Genomic DNA, 12,680 nt, shown 5'->3' on the forward strand with positions numbered 1-12,680 from the left:
CTAATACTCCATTTTATGGATATACCACATTTTATTTATCCATTCATCACTTGATGGACATTTGATTCATTTGTGTTTTGTTGTCATTGTGAATAATATTGTGAGTGAACACTCATGAACAAGCTTTTGTGTCAATGTAGGTTTCCATTTCTCTTGGGTATATACCATATGAGAATTCTATGTTGAGGAACTACCAAACTTGTCCAAAATTGTGGAGCCATTTTACATTCCAGCCAGCAATGTATGCAGTTTCTGCTTTCTCCACATCCTCTGAAATACATGTTAGCATTGTCTGCTTGATTATAGGCATCTCGTGGGTTTGAAATGGTAATTCATTGTGGTTTGATTTTCATTTCCCTAATGACAAATGGTGTTGAGCATCCTTCAGTGTACCCATTAGCCTTTTGTATACCTTATTCTTTTACAAGATTGCTTCAGCTTTGGGGGTGCCTGGCTGGCTGAGTCAGAAGAGCATGCAGCTCTTGATCTTGGGGTCGTGAGTTCAAGCCCCACATTGGGTGTAGAGATTACTCAAATGAATAAACTTTTTTTTAAAAAAAGATTGGGGTGTGCCTGAGTGGCTCAGTCAGTTGAACATCTGACTTCTGCTCAGGTCATGATCTCACAGTTCATGGGTTTCGAGCCCTGCATCCAGATTTGTGCAGGTGGCAGGGAGCCTGCATCAGAATCTTGGTCTCCCTTTCTCTCTGCCTCTTCCCACTGTTGCTCTCTCTCTCTCTCTCTCTCTCAAAAATAAACATTAAAAAAAAAAGATTGCTTTTTCTAGGATTAATTTCTCAATATTTGCAAAAGAAGGGGGGAAAAGTCAGCAAAGATTTTTTTTTTAATTTTTTTTTAACGTTTTATTTATTTTTGAGACAGGGAGAAACAGAGCATGAACAAGGGAGGGTCAGAGAGAGAGGGAGACACAGAATCTGAAACAGGCTCCAGGCTCTGAGCTGTCAGCACAGAGCCCAACACGGGGCTCGAACTCACGGACCGCGAGATCGTGACCTGAGCCAAAGTCGGCCGCTTAACCGACTGAGCCACCCAGGCGCCCCTCAGCAAAGATTTTTTTAAAATAGGGATTGCAAGGTTTCCATTGAATCTGTGTATTAAGGATTTTTGCTGCACTAACATGGATGGATCTTCTCATCTCTGAGCTTGGGGTGTCTTTCTTAAGTATTTTATTCTTTTGTATGTTATTGGAAATGGATTTTTTTAAATTTTTTTCATGTTTATTTATTTTTGAGACAGAGAGAAAGACAGAGTATGAGAAGGGGAAGGGAGAAAGAGAGGGAGACACAAAATCCAAAGCAGGCTCCAGACTCTGAGCTGTCAGCACAGAGCCCAGTGCAGGGCTTGAACTCATGAACAGCAAGATCATGACCTGAGCCTAAGTTGGACACTTAACCAATTAAGCCACCCAGTCATCCCGGAAATGAAATTCAAAAATAAATTTTTTTTTTTTGCCTTAGGATTGTTCATTGCTAGTATCTAAAAATTTGAATTTTGTGTGTTGATCTTATGTTCTGCAACTTTTAGAAACTTACTTCTTAGGTCTAATTATCTTTTAGTGGGTTCCATAGTTTTTTTATATTTAAAATAGAAATAGTTGTACTTCTTCCTTTTCAATCTGGATATCTTTGGTTTCATGGGGTTTTTATGAGGAATCAGTAGTCATTCAAACTGCTGTTTCCCTATATGTAAAATAATATTTTTCTCTGGCTGCCTTTAATATCTTCTCTTCTTTATTTTTGGTTTTCAGCAGTTTGATTATGATGTGCCTAATTTCTGTTCTCTTTAACTTCATTAGTGTTTTTTGAGCTTTTTGAATTTGTATCTGTCCCATCTCTTGTCTTACCCATTGTTGACCCCAGTTTCACATTTATCAGATTTTTCATTATTTTCCCATAGGTCCCTGAGCTCTTAATTTTTTTTAATCTTTTTTTTCCCTCTCTGTTCTTAAGATTGTATAATGTCTATTCATCTATCTTGAAGGTCATTGACTCCTTCCTCAGTTATTTCCATTTTGTTATTAAACTGTTTAGAGGATTTTAAATTTCAGATAATTTCCTATATTAGGATTTCCATAGTTATTTTTGATATTCTCTGTTTTTCTGCTAAGACTTTTCTCCTTTTTTTTCATTGTATGCACATATTCTTCTACTTCACTGAACATAGTTTTAGTAGCTATTTTTAAATCTTAGTCTATTAACTCCAATATCTGGATTATCTTCGGGTTGGTCCTCATTGATTGTGTTTAGTCTTGAGACTGGGTCACATTTTACTGGTTCTTGTGTATGAAGTAGTTTTGGACTGTATGGTGGACAAATGTGTGCTATGTTGTTATATTTTTTCAAAAAGTGTTGTTTTTTTCATTGGAAATTATTTTCTAGAATTCAGTCTGCAAACTCTCAGACAGTAGCTCAAATTTCATTTCAGGTTTGTTTTGTTTTGTTTTGTTTTTTGTCTTTAACAGGACTGGTTGCAATCTGCCTGTGTGCACATTGTTAAGGAGTTAGCCAGAGTTGGGAGCAGGGAAACTTTAGTTATTTTAAAGTAGTTTAATTGAGGGGTACCTGGGTGGCTCAGTTGGTTAAGCGCCAAACTTTTAATTTCAGCTCAGGTCATGATCTCACGTGAGACTGAGCCCTGAGCTGGGCTCCACACTGAGTGTCGAGCCTGGTTGGGATTCTGTCTCTCCCTCTCTTTGCCCCTCCCTTGCTGGTGTGCTCTCTCTCAAAATAAATAAATAAACTTAAAAAGAAAATAGTTTAATTGGTGTAAGCACTTTTACCTTATTTATTGTTTCAGTAAAATTTATTTATTTATTTTAGAGAGAGAGAGCAGTAGCAGTAGCAGGAGCAAGGGGCAGGGAGAGAGAGAGAGAGAGAGAGAGAGAGAGAGAGAGAGAGAGAGAGAGAGAGAGAGATTGACTTTAAGCTCCACATGTGGAGCCTGACATGGGGCTCGATCCCATGGCCCTAGCAGAAATCAGGAGTTGGATGTTCAGCCAACTGAGCCACCCAGGCCTCCCTGTTTTAATAGAATTTAGAATCATAGTTTTATTAACTGATAATAATCATAGGTAAGTGAGTTCTAGTGTTTTATCTTGACAATTAAATAAAAATAAATTTCTTTTATTTTTCTCATTATTACAGATCGAGCTGGGAGCATCAGTACTCTTGATTCTTTAGACTTTGCAAGATACTCAGATGATGGGAACAGGGAAACAGATGAAAGAGTGGCAGGTGAGTAACATTGTAAAGACAGATTTGGATTCTTTCACATTCAAGAAATAATAAAATGACTTGAGGAATTCTCTTCCTTCTACAGTTTGGTATATGAATATAATTATAAAAGGTAATACCAAAGTTATGTCACTGATTTATTGGCTATAGGGAACATCCTAATCCCCAGCTTCCTCTCCCAGTCTTGCTGTGCATTTCTGGTTATGCATACCTAAAATTTGCTTAGTTCTGTTTATGGGCAACAGTTGACAACCATGTACTTCTCTAACTGGTGTAAAACCGTTTCCTTTGATCTTCCAAACCAGAGCTGATATTTAGGTGTTACATATCAACACAACACTACTGACTGTGAAAATTGGTTGAAATACTTCTGTGCTGGTTGGTCAATAAAACTTTGTCTTGAGACATGTAAATGCTCCTTAGTCTTCACAGCATCCCTCCAGAAATTTCCCTTGACCTTGCTCTGTGCCAGAAAATAAAGGGTTAATATGTGGCACAGCAGAGGCCTCCAGGACCTTGTTTATTCCAATAAGAAGACCAACACTCTTTCTAAATGCTTGGTTATTTATACCAATCTCCTTCCCATCTCCACCTTCCCATCAGTTCTGCCTTCTAGGCAGCACCATTGTATCTGTAAGAACTTCAGAAGACCAATTTGTACTCACTGTGTTCTGCCCTCATCTAATGAAGCCAGTAGGATTCTGGTCGGGGTCCATCCAGAAAATTACCAATGTAGCAGGCTTGGCTCCTTTAGCGTCCAAATAGCTGGTACCTGTCAGGTGCCTCAAAGCTGTGGCTATCTGTAATTGAAGTCATTCTTGAGTGCTTTATAGGAATTGTAGTTTTCATAGAACATTGGTTCTTAGATAGGGAAAGCAGACAGACATCAGTTAGGTATTTTGCTCTCCACCAGAATGGTGAACCCTCCTGGTACAAGAGGGATGCCACATGGGACAGATGGAGCCCATGGGGGCAGTATGGGATCAGGGAATATCCATAATGGCAGGGAATACCCATAATGAGGGTTCCTTTCTAGACCAACTCTGTTGAATTTTTCTTCCATTTACTGTGAGAAGTTTATTACGATCTACCAAATATTTACCTTTCACGGTCATTATGAATAAAAGTGAGTGCCAATTTTTATGTAGCACTTGCTCTATTCTAATCACTGTTCTAAATGTGTATTAACTCATTGACTTTACAGGGTTGTCATCATCCTCTCCTCCCCAGTAAACTGAAGACACTCAGAGGGATTATATAAGACTTAAGTGGCACGGCTAGAATTTAAATGCAGATAGCCCAGCAACAGAGCCCACACTGACTGTCTAATACACTACCTCTTAGCAGGAAGAATGAGGTTTGACCTGATTAAAAATGACATTTCAATATATGATTTTCATTCATTGCTCAAGAATAGAAATAATGAATAATTTTAAATCTCAGATGATATTGTATGTCTTAGGAAACAAAACTGATGAAACTGTTTTCAGTTTAGCAGAAGCTAAGAGGATTCAGCAGTGTAAATAGTAGCAATATCAATTGAATGGGGGAAGTCACTGGAAGAGTTTAATGTGGCTCCCTATGTGAAATCATGACTTAGTCATAAGCATTATTTATTGACTGTTGTATCAAAACAATAAATCACATCAGTAATATCTTAAAATTAACAGATTAAATGGAAATTATTTGAATACTTTGGGGACTAATTTATCTTACTTATTTTAGTATTTGTTAAGTATTGTGTTGTATAATTATATAGTATATGTTAGATGTTAGATATTTTCTGTTATATATTAAATATTAAATACATGGTAATTTATTAGACTAATCAAATATATCTGGTTTTGTACATTGTGTTATTGTTCAAATGGTTATGTAATTAGAAAGTAACTCCTATCCCAAAATTGATCACATAATTATCTTATTTCCTTTAATTTCAAAAACCTAAATTTTAGATTTAGTCAGATTTAAGGGGTTCATCATTATTCTCATTATTTAGGTATTTTAGTGTTTCTGTTTAGGGGAAACATTGATGTAAAAGCAAAATGTTATATAACCAAACATAACTAAGAATGAAATGTTGTAAATACATGGTGGTTTTGACCTTGTAGTTTTAATCTAAAGATTATACTCTGTGTCTAGGTTTGGGGAGATAAGGTAATTTTTGATCATTATACAGTGCTAATATGTAAATAAATGCTATCTTTCATCTTCATTGGAAAAGGGAAGGAAAACATGTGTTACAAGAGAGTAGCATTTAGACCTAGCTTTTGTACCATTGCCTATTATTGAACCTAGTATGTGATATGTGGGTGACACTTTATGAAAAAGTTTCAATTAATCACATTCCCATTTTCAAAAAGATTTTTGACTCTTTGCTAATCATTGGTAGTAACTAAAAAGCTTATCAAAAGACCAATAATCCAGAAAAGATTCTGTCATCTGTGACTGGATCCCATGTAAACCTCACTAAGAAAGAACAGAAATGTCTTTATTAAATTTTTCTATACTCATCTTGGGCAGAAGGAGTTTATAGGTAACACAGGTATCGGTTTGAGTTCATTTTCAGCATCATTCTTACCATCCTTTTCCTAAATTTAAAAATCTGGTTATTTTTTCAAGTCTGTATAGGTTTTCTTCAAAGAGGAAGACATCTCAAAATGAACTAATGTTTCTTGAGCGTCTGCTCTGTGCCAGGCACTGTGCTGGAGTGCTTTGTGTAAAATATTTTATTTATTTAATCTTGTTAACAGTCCTGAAGAATAGGTCATGATATCCTTATTTTATAGATCAGAAAACTGAGGCTCATCACGATTAACAAATTTGCCCAGTAGCCTCTGTATGATAAGGGATCAGGACATAAGTTTTTATTCCAGAGCCCACGATATATCTTTTATTATCAGCCTGTCACTTTAACCCATCTGTACATTCATATGGATAGCAGAATCATGCCTTTCCCATACAAGATGATTTCAACATAGCCATTTTCTTTTAAAAGAAGTAAATTTTTAAAAAGCTTTTCATTTTAAATATTTTCCATTTCTGAATTTAGAAGTGTAAATTTTCACATAAAAATGATTTAAAAAGTAGTAGACACCAAACCAAAATGAGCTTATTAACCTTAGTGTTCTGTATGTTATTAAAGAAATATAGTGTTAGTACGTATACAGTTCACCCCTTAAATTTTCAAGTTTTCTTAAAGATAGCAAGGGACATGTCTATTTTAAATGTTGAGACTGCCATTTTAAAGTTTATTTTAGACATTCTAAGCATCTGCTATGTGTTAGGCACTAGATATAGAAGCATGAAATAGATAAAGTTTCTGCTGTCAAGGAATTGGTCCTGAAAATGTCCGTATCTGTAATATAATTAAATATTCAGTACTTTAGAGACTGTGGTAAGGACCTTGTTAATTTTGGAACCACAGATAACCCTGTCTCAGTTTCACATGATCTGTCTTTTAGCATCAGAGTCTCTGAATATCCATTCATTCAACTAATATTTATGGAGTGCTTACTCTACTCAAGGTATTATGCTGTTCTGTTAACAATAACCAACAAAGTAGACATTTGAAGCCTTTACAAAGCTTACATAATCTAGTGTACATTCTAAAATGATCTGATTTTTGCCTGGGAAATAACCTGGCCTGTTCCCTGACGAAGAAGGAGCATCAATAGCCCTCTCATCCCTTAACTCTTGGCCTGCAGAATACATATCCAGATTTACCAGATTAAATAAGCCCATTTGTCTCTTTCTTATGTATTTCTCTCGTGGTACAGATATCTATACTTCCTATTAGTAATACATTTTGTTTTTCTTATTTTGACCTTACTTAAATCTTTATGATTTCGCGTGATTTGAAATGGGATAGATGCTCCAACAAGGCTTTAAAGGCAACAAGCTTTTAATATGGTTATAGGGTGTTATGATTTTTTTTAAGTTTATTTACTTGAGAGAGAAGGAAGAACGAGCTGGGGAGGAGCAGAGAGAGAGAATCCCGAGTATGCTATACGATGAGCACGGAGCCCGACATGGGACTTGATCTCCCAACTGTGAGATCATGACCTGAGCCGAAATCAAGAGTTAGATGCTGAACTGACCTGAGCCGCCTGAGCACCCCTAGGGTGTTATAATTTATATGATAAGTCATAAAGGTCTGAACTAGGACAATTGCAGAGACAATTGAGGTGAATAACTTTTTAAAGGGTTATTCAAGGGTTGGAATTAATATGGCTTGGACATTTAATAAATGTGGACTGAGTAAGCACAAGGGATAAGTGAAGAGTAATCTCCAGGTTTCCTGTTGAGGCATCTGGATAGATAGTGGTGCCATTAATGGAGAGAGGCTGCAGGAGGAAGAAGGAGAACAGATTTGAGAGGAGGATGAAATTCATTTAGATAGAATCAAATTCAAAACCTATGAGACATTCAGGTGGGCATGTCCTCGAGATAATTAGGTAGGACTGTATCTTTGGGAAAAGGTTTAAAGATTTTTGAATCTTCGGAGTAGTTGTCACAGTTAAAACCTTAAGAGTAAATATCAATCCAGTGGGGTATGTAGGGTAAGAAAAGGACCAAAGATAGTACCCTGAAAAACATCAGCTTTGGGATGAGTGACAGAGGATTCTATGAGAGAACCTGAGCAGGTTCTCACTAGGATGAACAGAAAACTAAATGTTTATAAACTATGGAGATTGCCTCTTGCTTCCATTCATTTATTTTTCACCATCTACTAGTCTTGCCTAACAGTAAGTAGTATTCCTTTCTGACGTTTATAATAGGCAGGGAGAATTCTCTAAACCCTGGAGGGGTAGTGATGGTACTGCCTTACGATTTTTGTATCATTTTAGGAATAGATTTGTATTTTAACTCAGATTCTTAAAAGAATTTTCCTATTTCTTAGAACTGTTCCTGGGATAATAAAAATGGGGAAATAGTTGTGGTACCTGGCTCAGTCAGTTGAGCGTCCAACTTTGGCGCATGTTATGATCTCACGGTTCGTGGGTTTGAGCCCCATGTCCGGCTTTGTGTTGATACCGTGGAGCCTGCTTGGGATTCTCTCTCTCCCTCTCCTTCTGCCCCCCCTCCCTTGTTCACGCTCTCTCTCAAAAATAAATAAACATTAAAAAAATGGGGAAGTGGTATTTTATTATGAAGTCAAATCTCTTTGAAAAAAAAATAAACCAGGAAATTCTGACTTGAAAGAAGACTGTTTGATGTCTACCATGGCAAGGACCTTGGCTCAGCCCTGTTGATTGGGACTCTTCAACAATGAACAGGAACAGGAATGAAGAAATACTTGACTCTGATCAGAGTTATATCAGAGTTATGGAAAAAATTTTCTAAAATAATATTTTGAGTTCTGTGCCAAAATATCCTAGACTAGCAAATATTTCAATATATTTGTGATACATAGTGATACATTGATTGGGCCACAAAGGATTGATTTTTTTTTTTTTCTGCTTTGAAATTTAACATTTTACCTTTATGTAAAGTCATGAGAACATGATCTTGCAGCACTCAGATACCTCTGGTAGAATACCGGTACTCCAACCCTCGTTGATAAATAGCAGTTACAACCACTCTAGAGTTGTTTATACTGGCAATCATTAATTATTTTGGTAAGATTGTAATATGTAATATTAGAATATACCTACACCTTTGCACTTACTACTTTAGTTCCAATAAAGTTGCCTTCAGTAGGGTTAGGCTACTCGTAGAGGATTTGAGATAGTGGAGTGAGCAGGTTGGTAGTTGGTTCCTACAGTGTTTTTCTGTTGTTGTTGTTGTTGTTGTTGTTTGTTTGTTTACAAACATAAACATCCTCAAACATTTTTATGAAGAATTAAAATATGTGAAAAATACTTGGAGGTTATTTGGTACAATGTATCTCTTTTGGTACAATTTATCTCTTTATAGAATATTTAATTTTAAGCTTTAATCCAGTGTTTTTTAATAAAGAAGAGACAAATTTGTCTATGTGTAAATATAACTATTTAGACTTTCTTGTGAAACTTTCTCATGTAACTGCAATTACTTGATCATACTGTGCCTTTATAGAAATGTCCTATAGCTTCAAATATATATGCCTTTGTCTTTCAAAGTCTATATTGTATATTAAGAAACATGCAGCAGAGTGAATTCATTTTGATAAGCACTATCTTTTCAAAGCATTGGTAACTTTTAGTGACATTTGGCAATGTATTTGTAGATGTGCATAAAAATATAAATTCTTGCCGTCTGACATGGGTTTTTCTGGCTTTCTGTGCCTTGATCATTCAATGTTTTGCTCTTAGTCACCTAAACTTTTCACCAATTGAATTTGAGTTTTTCACAGTTTGTGTTTTAACCTTTTTTTTTTTTTAATTTATTTTTTTCATATTTCTATCATTCTGGTGCAGGCATTTCTGATCTGCAATTGTTCTGTAATATGTCTTAGTAAATTGTAAGTGATACTGAAAGCATAATACATATTACTGATTTTACTTAAGGCATAGTTAAGTATTTTTAGATCCAAATCAGTTACCTAGAGCTTTGAAATTAAACCTGTTTTGTACTTACACACTGAATGTGTGCAGTCGGATTTTAAACACAAACTCTGTTTCCAGAAGTGTAAGTTTTAGGAAAAATGTTTTAACTTTGTTGCACAGAAATGTTTGCAGATCAGCATTGCTAACTACCAAAAAAGAAGTAACATACATGTCATCTGACTTTTAGTTGTGCTTTCATGTTGCTGCAGTGAAGTTCTGTGCATCAAAATAATTGGCCTTCATGTACTAGATGTGATTCAATTACATCTTAAGTTTTTAATGGAAATATGCAAACTGAGTGAATCCTAATTTTTCCATATATTTTTATAGCTGTATTGTCTCTGAGAGCATCTCATTGCCATCTTCTTTTTCTGTTTATTAGCCAATCAGGAAAAACTTGCCATCTTTAAATTTTTTAATTTGCTGGATTTTATGCAGAACTATTTAAATAGTATAATTTTTAAATATCTAGTTGTGACAAAGATCACTTAATTTTCCCAGAGCTTTACTTCATGGAAATGGCTTCTCCCCCCGCAGTTAAGCTTGCTTTTTCTTCAGAGCAATATTTATGTATTTTAAAGACAGTTCCCAGTAACGACACATATAGTTAAATCTTGCCTATGATGAAACATTTTAAAGAGCTTTTAAAAATGTTTCCTCAGATGCATGTTTATCTTATCAATAACAAGAGAAATCTTTGAGTTTCATTAGTTAGTATCTCTTAACATGAAGAGATATCTATTTGGAGAGTTATCAGAAACTTTGAAATCCTACCTAATTTTACTTAGTATCCTTAGGTACTCTGCATTTAGAATTAACACATTTACTTTAGAATGGTCTTAAATAAAAATTGAAAGACAAACTGTTTCTACCCTTTGGCTTTAAATGAAACCTAAAACCCATAGGAACATTTTTTGAGATATGTGTTTAACATATCTATGCTTGTTTGTAGAAAACAGACATTTGTTGGTAGAAAAGCTTACAGCTATGACAACATTTGTTAAATATTTAAACCGTATTTCTTCAATATCTTAATGAAGGGATATATTCACTAATGTTTCTGTATATTGATTTATGACATTATTCTATATAATGCATTTAAAAATACCCTTACCTTTTTTTTTTTAAGTATATTTTCTTGGACTTGATCTAAGTTTTTGTCTTTTCCCCTAAACTATGTCACCTGAAAACGTTCCGTTGCATTTTCTTACCTCCAGTGAGGGAAGTACAAGCACCCAGATGACTACTATTTTTATTTACCTAAATGAGAGTATGCCATAGATTTTATTTTTAAATAGAGCTATTCCTTGTCAGACAGCTAGAACATTTGATCAACAATCCCCCTGAATTGTAAAACTATGGAAAACATTCACCAGTTTGCTTGCAAACCAACTCTGCTGCATGCGTTCACAAATTTCATAAAGATTGCATGCTTTCTGTTTTCAATACAGATTGTATTTTTTTTTCATACCCATCCTTGCTTTTTATTTTTTTATTTTTGTTTCCCCTTTCTTGGTTGGATGCCTGTGTGTGTTTATTCCAAATCCCTGTCCAGTCCTGGAGTTTGAACTACGGAAAGCCAAGGAGACCATTCAGGCCCTCCGAGCCAACCTGACAAAGGCTGCAGGTGGTGTACATAAAACTTTTTTGAGACTTTTTCTACTTTGACGATGTAGAAGTAGCTGAGACATTTTCAAATGTAAAGTAGTAAAGTATTATTTATATTTTCTTCCACCAGAACATGAAGTTCCTTTACAGGAACGAAAAAATTACAAATCAAGTCCTGAAATTCAGGTGGGTAAATGACAGACCTAAAAGTATCTTCCACATAAAATGGTAGCACAAGTATTGATGGAAGGACGCTTATAGTATTGTATCTTTTATTTTGCCTGTAGGAACCAATCAAACCTCTTGAAAAGAGAGCTCTAAACTTCTTAGTCAATGAATTTTTATTGAAGAATAACTACAAGCTTACATCAATAACCTTTTCAGATGAAAATGATGATCAGGTACAATTACTTTTTTTTTTTTTTTTTGACAATGATTTGTTTCCTTTTCACTTACAACGTACTTACTTTCTTTTTTACCTAGTTTCTTTAGTTTTCTAGAAGTCATACAGTAAACTTCTGTAATGCTAGTTACCAGACACTTGTGCACCCGCACAGTCGAGTATTCTTTTGGTCATCCTCCCATTGCCACACTCCACTTTGTCACTGTCTTGCTCCCACTACCTCTATTTCATCTTATTAAGATCTCCGCCTTCTAAACAGCTCTGTTTTCACGTCAGCCATCTCCTGCCTACTACTTTAAATCCTTCCTTATCAATTCTAAACTCCAAAGCACTCTCAACTTTTGTTTTAGCTTATCCTCCACCTGCCTCACCAAAATTAGCTTTTGTCTGTTTATTATAATCTTGCCAAACAGAAGGGCTGGCATCCCCCTCAGCATATCTGGTTCCTTCGGAGTTTTGTGCTTTTGTTCGTTCTTTCCCCTTGTCGCTGAAATACAATTAGTTCCCCTGTCCCCTTGTTGCCATGTGCCTTGTAAATACCTAAACCTTTTCCATGAGCGTGCACACAGGTCATCACCTTTCCAAGATCTTTCCTTCTGCCTCAAGATAGAAACTTTCTCCTCTCTCAATTCTTGACAGTTCTTTAATTATAGTACATATGATACTTTCTTTATGTCCTCACTCTTGAATGGTGAAAGCCCCTGAATGGCAACAATATTTTATTCCTTTTTCTAAACACCTGGTAGATATCCAATAAATGTTTGTTGAATATAGATGGATGAATGGACATTTGAATCATATGTGCAATAGTCATTTAATAATTTTTTTAAAGCTTAAATCTGTTTAGTTCTTGGTGTAAGCCAAGCACTGTGTTAAGACCTTAAT

The 12,680-nt window shown here is 35.3% G+C and overlaps 1 protein-coding gene across 9 annotated transcripts in view; it reads left to right on the forward strand.

Moving 5' to 3' along the window:
- RELCH (RAB11 binding and LisH domain, coiled-coil and HEAT repeat containing) overlaps positions 1 to 12,680 on the forward strand; it is a 114,137-nt gene that overhangs the window by 21,004 nt on the left and 80,453 nt on the right. For 7 of the 9 annotated variants that reach the window (XR_008291529.1, XM_027069116.2, XM_027069111.2 and 4 more), the window contains exons 2-5: positions 3,165 to 3,254; positions 11,340 to 11,411; positions 11,523 to 11,578; positions 11,680 to 11,793. Coding sequence is in view for 8 of the 9 variants with exons in the window: in XM_027069116.2 (XP_026924917.1) it covers positions 3,165 to 3,254; positions 11,340 to 11,411; positions 11,523 to 11,578; positions 11,680 to 11,793 (332 nt within the window). In the remaining variant the exon portion in view is untranslated. The remainder of the gene's footprint in view (positions 1 to 3,164; positions 3,255 to 11,339; positions 11,412 to 11,522; positions 11,579 to 11,679; positions 11,794 to 12,680) is intronic. The other 2 variants (XM_027069117.2, XM_027069118.2) reach the window with 1 other exon arrangement.

The sequence above is a fragment of the Acinonyx jubatus genome, chromosome D3, assembly GCF_027475565.1.
Source record: "Acinonyx jubatus isolate Ajub_Pintada_27869175 chromosome D3, VMU_Ajub_asm_v1.0, whole genome shotgun sequence".
Lineage (NCBI taxonomy): Eukaryota > Metazoa > Chordata > Mammalia > Carnivora > Felidae > Acinonyx > Acinonyx jubatus.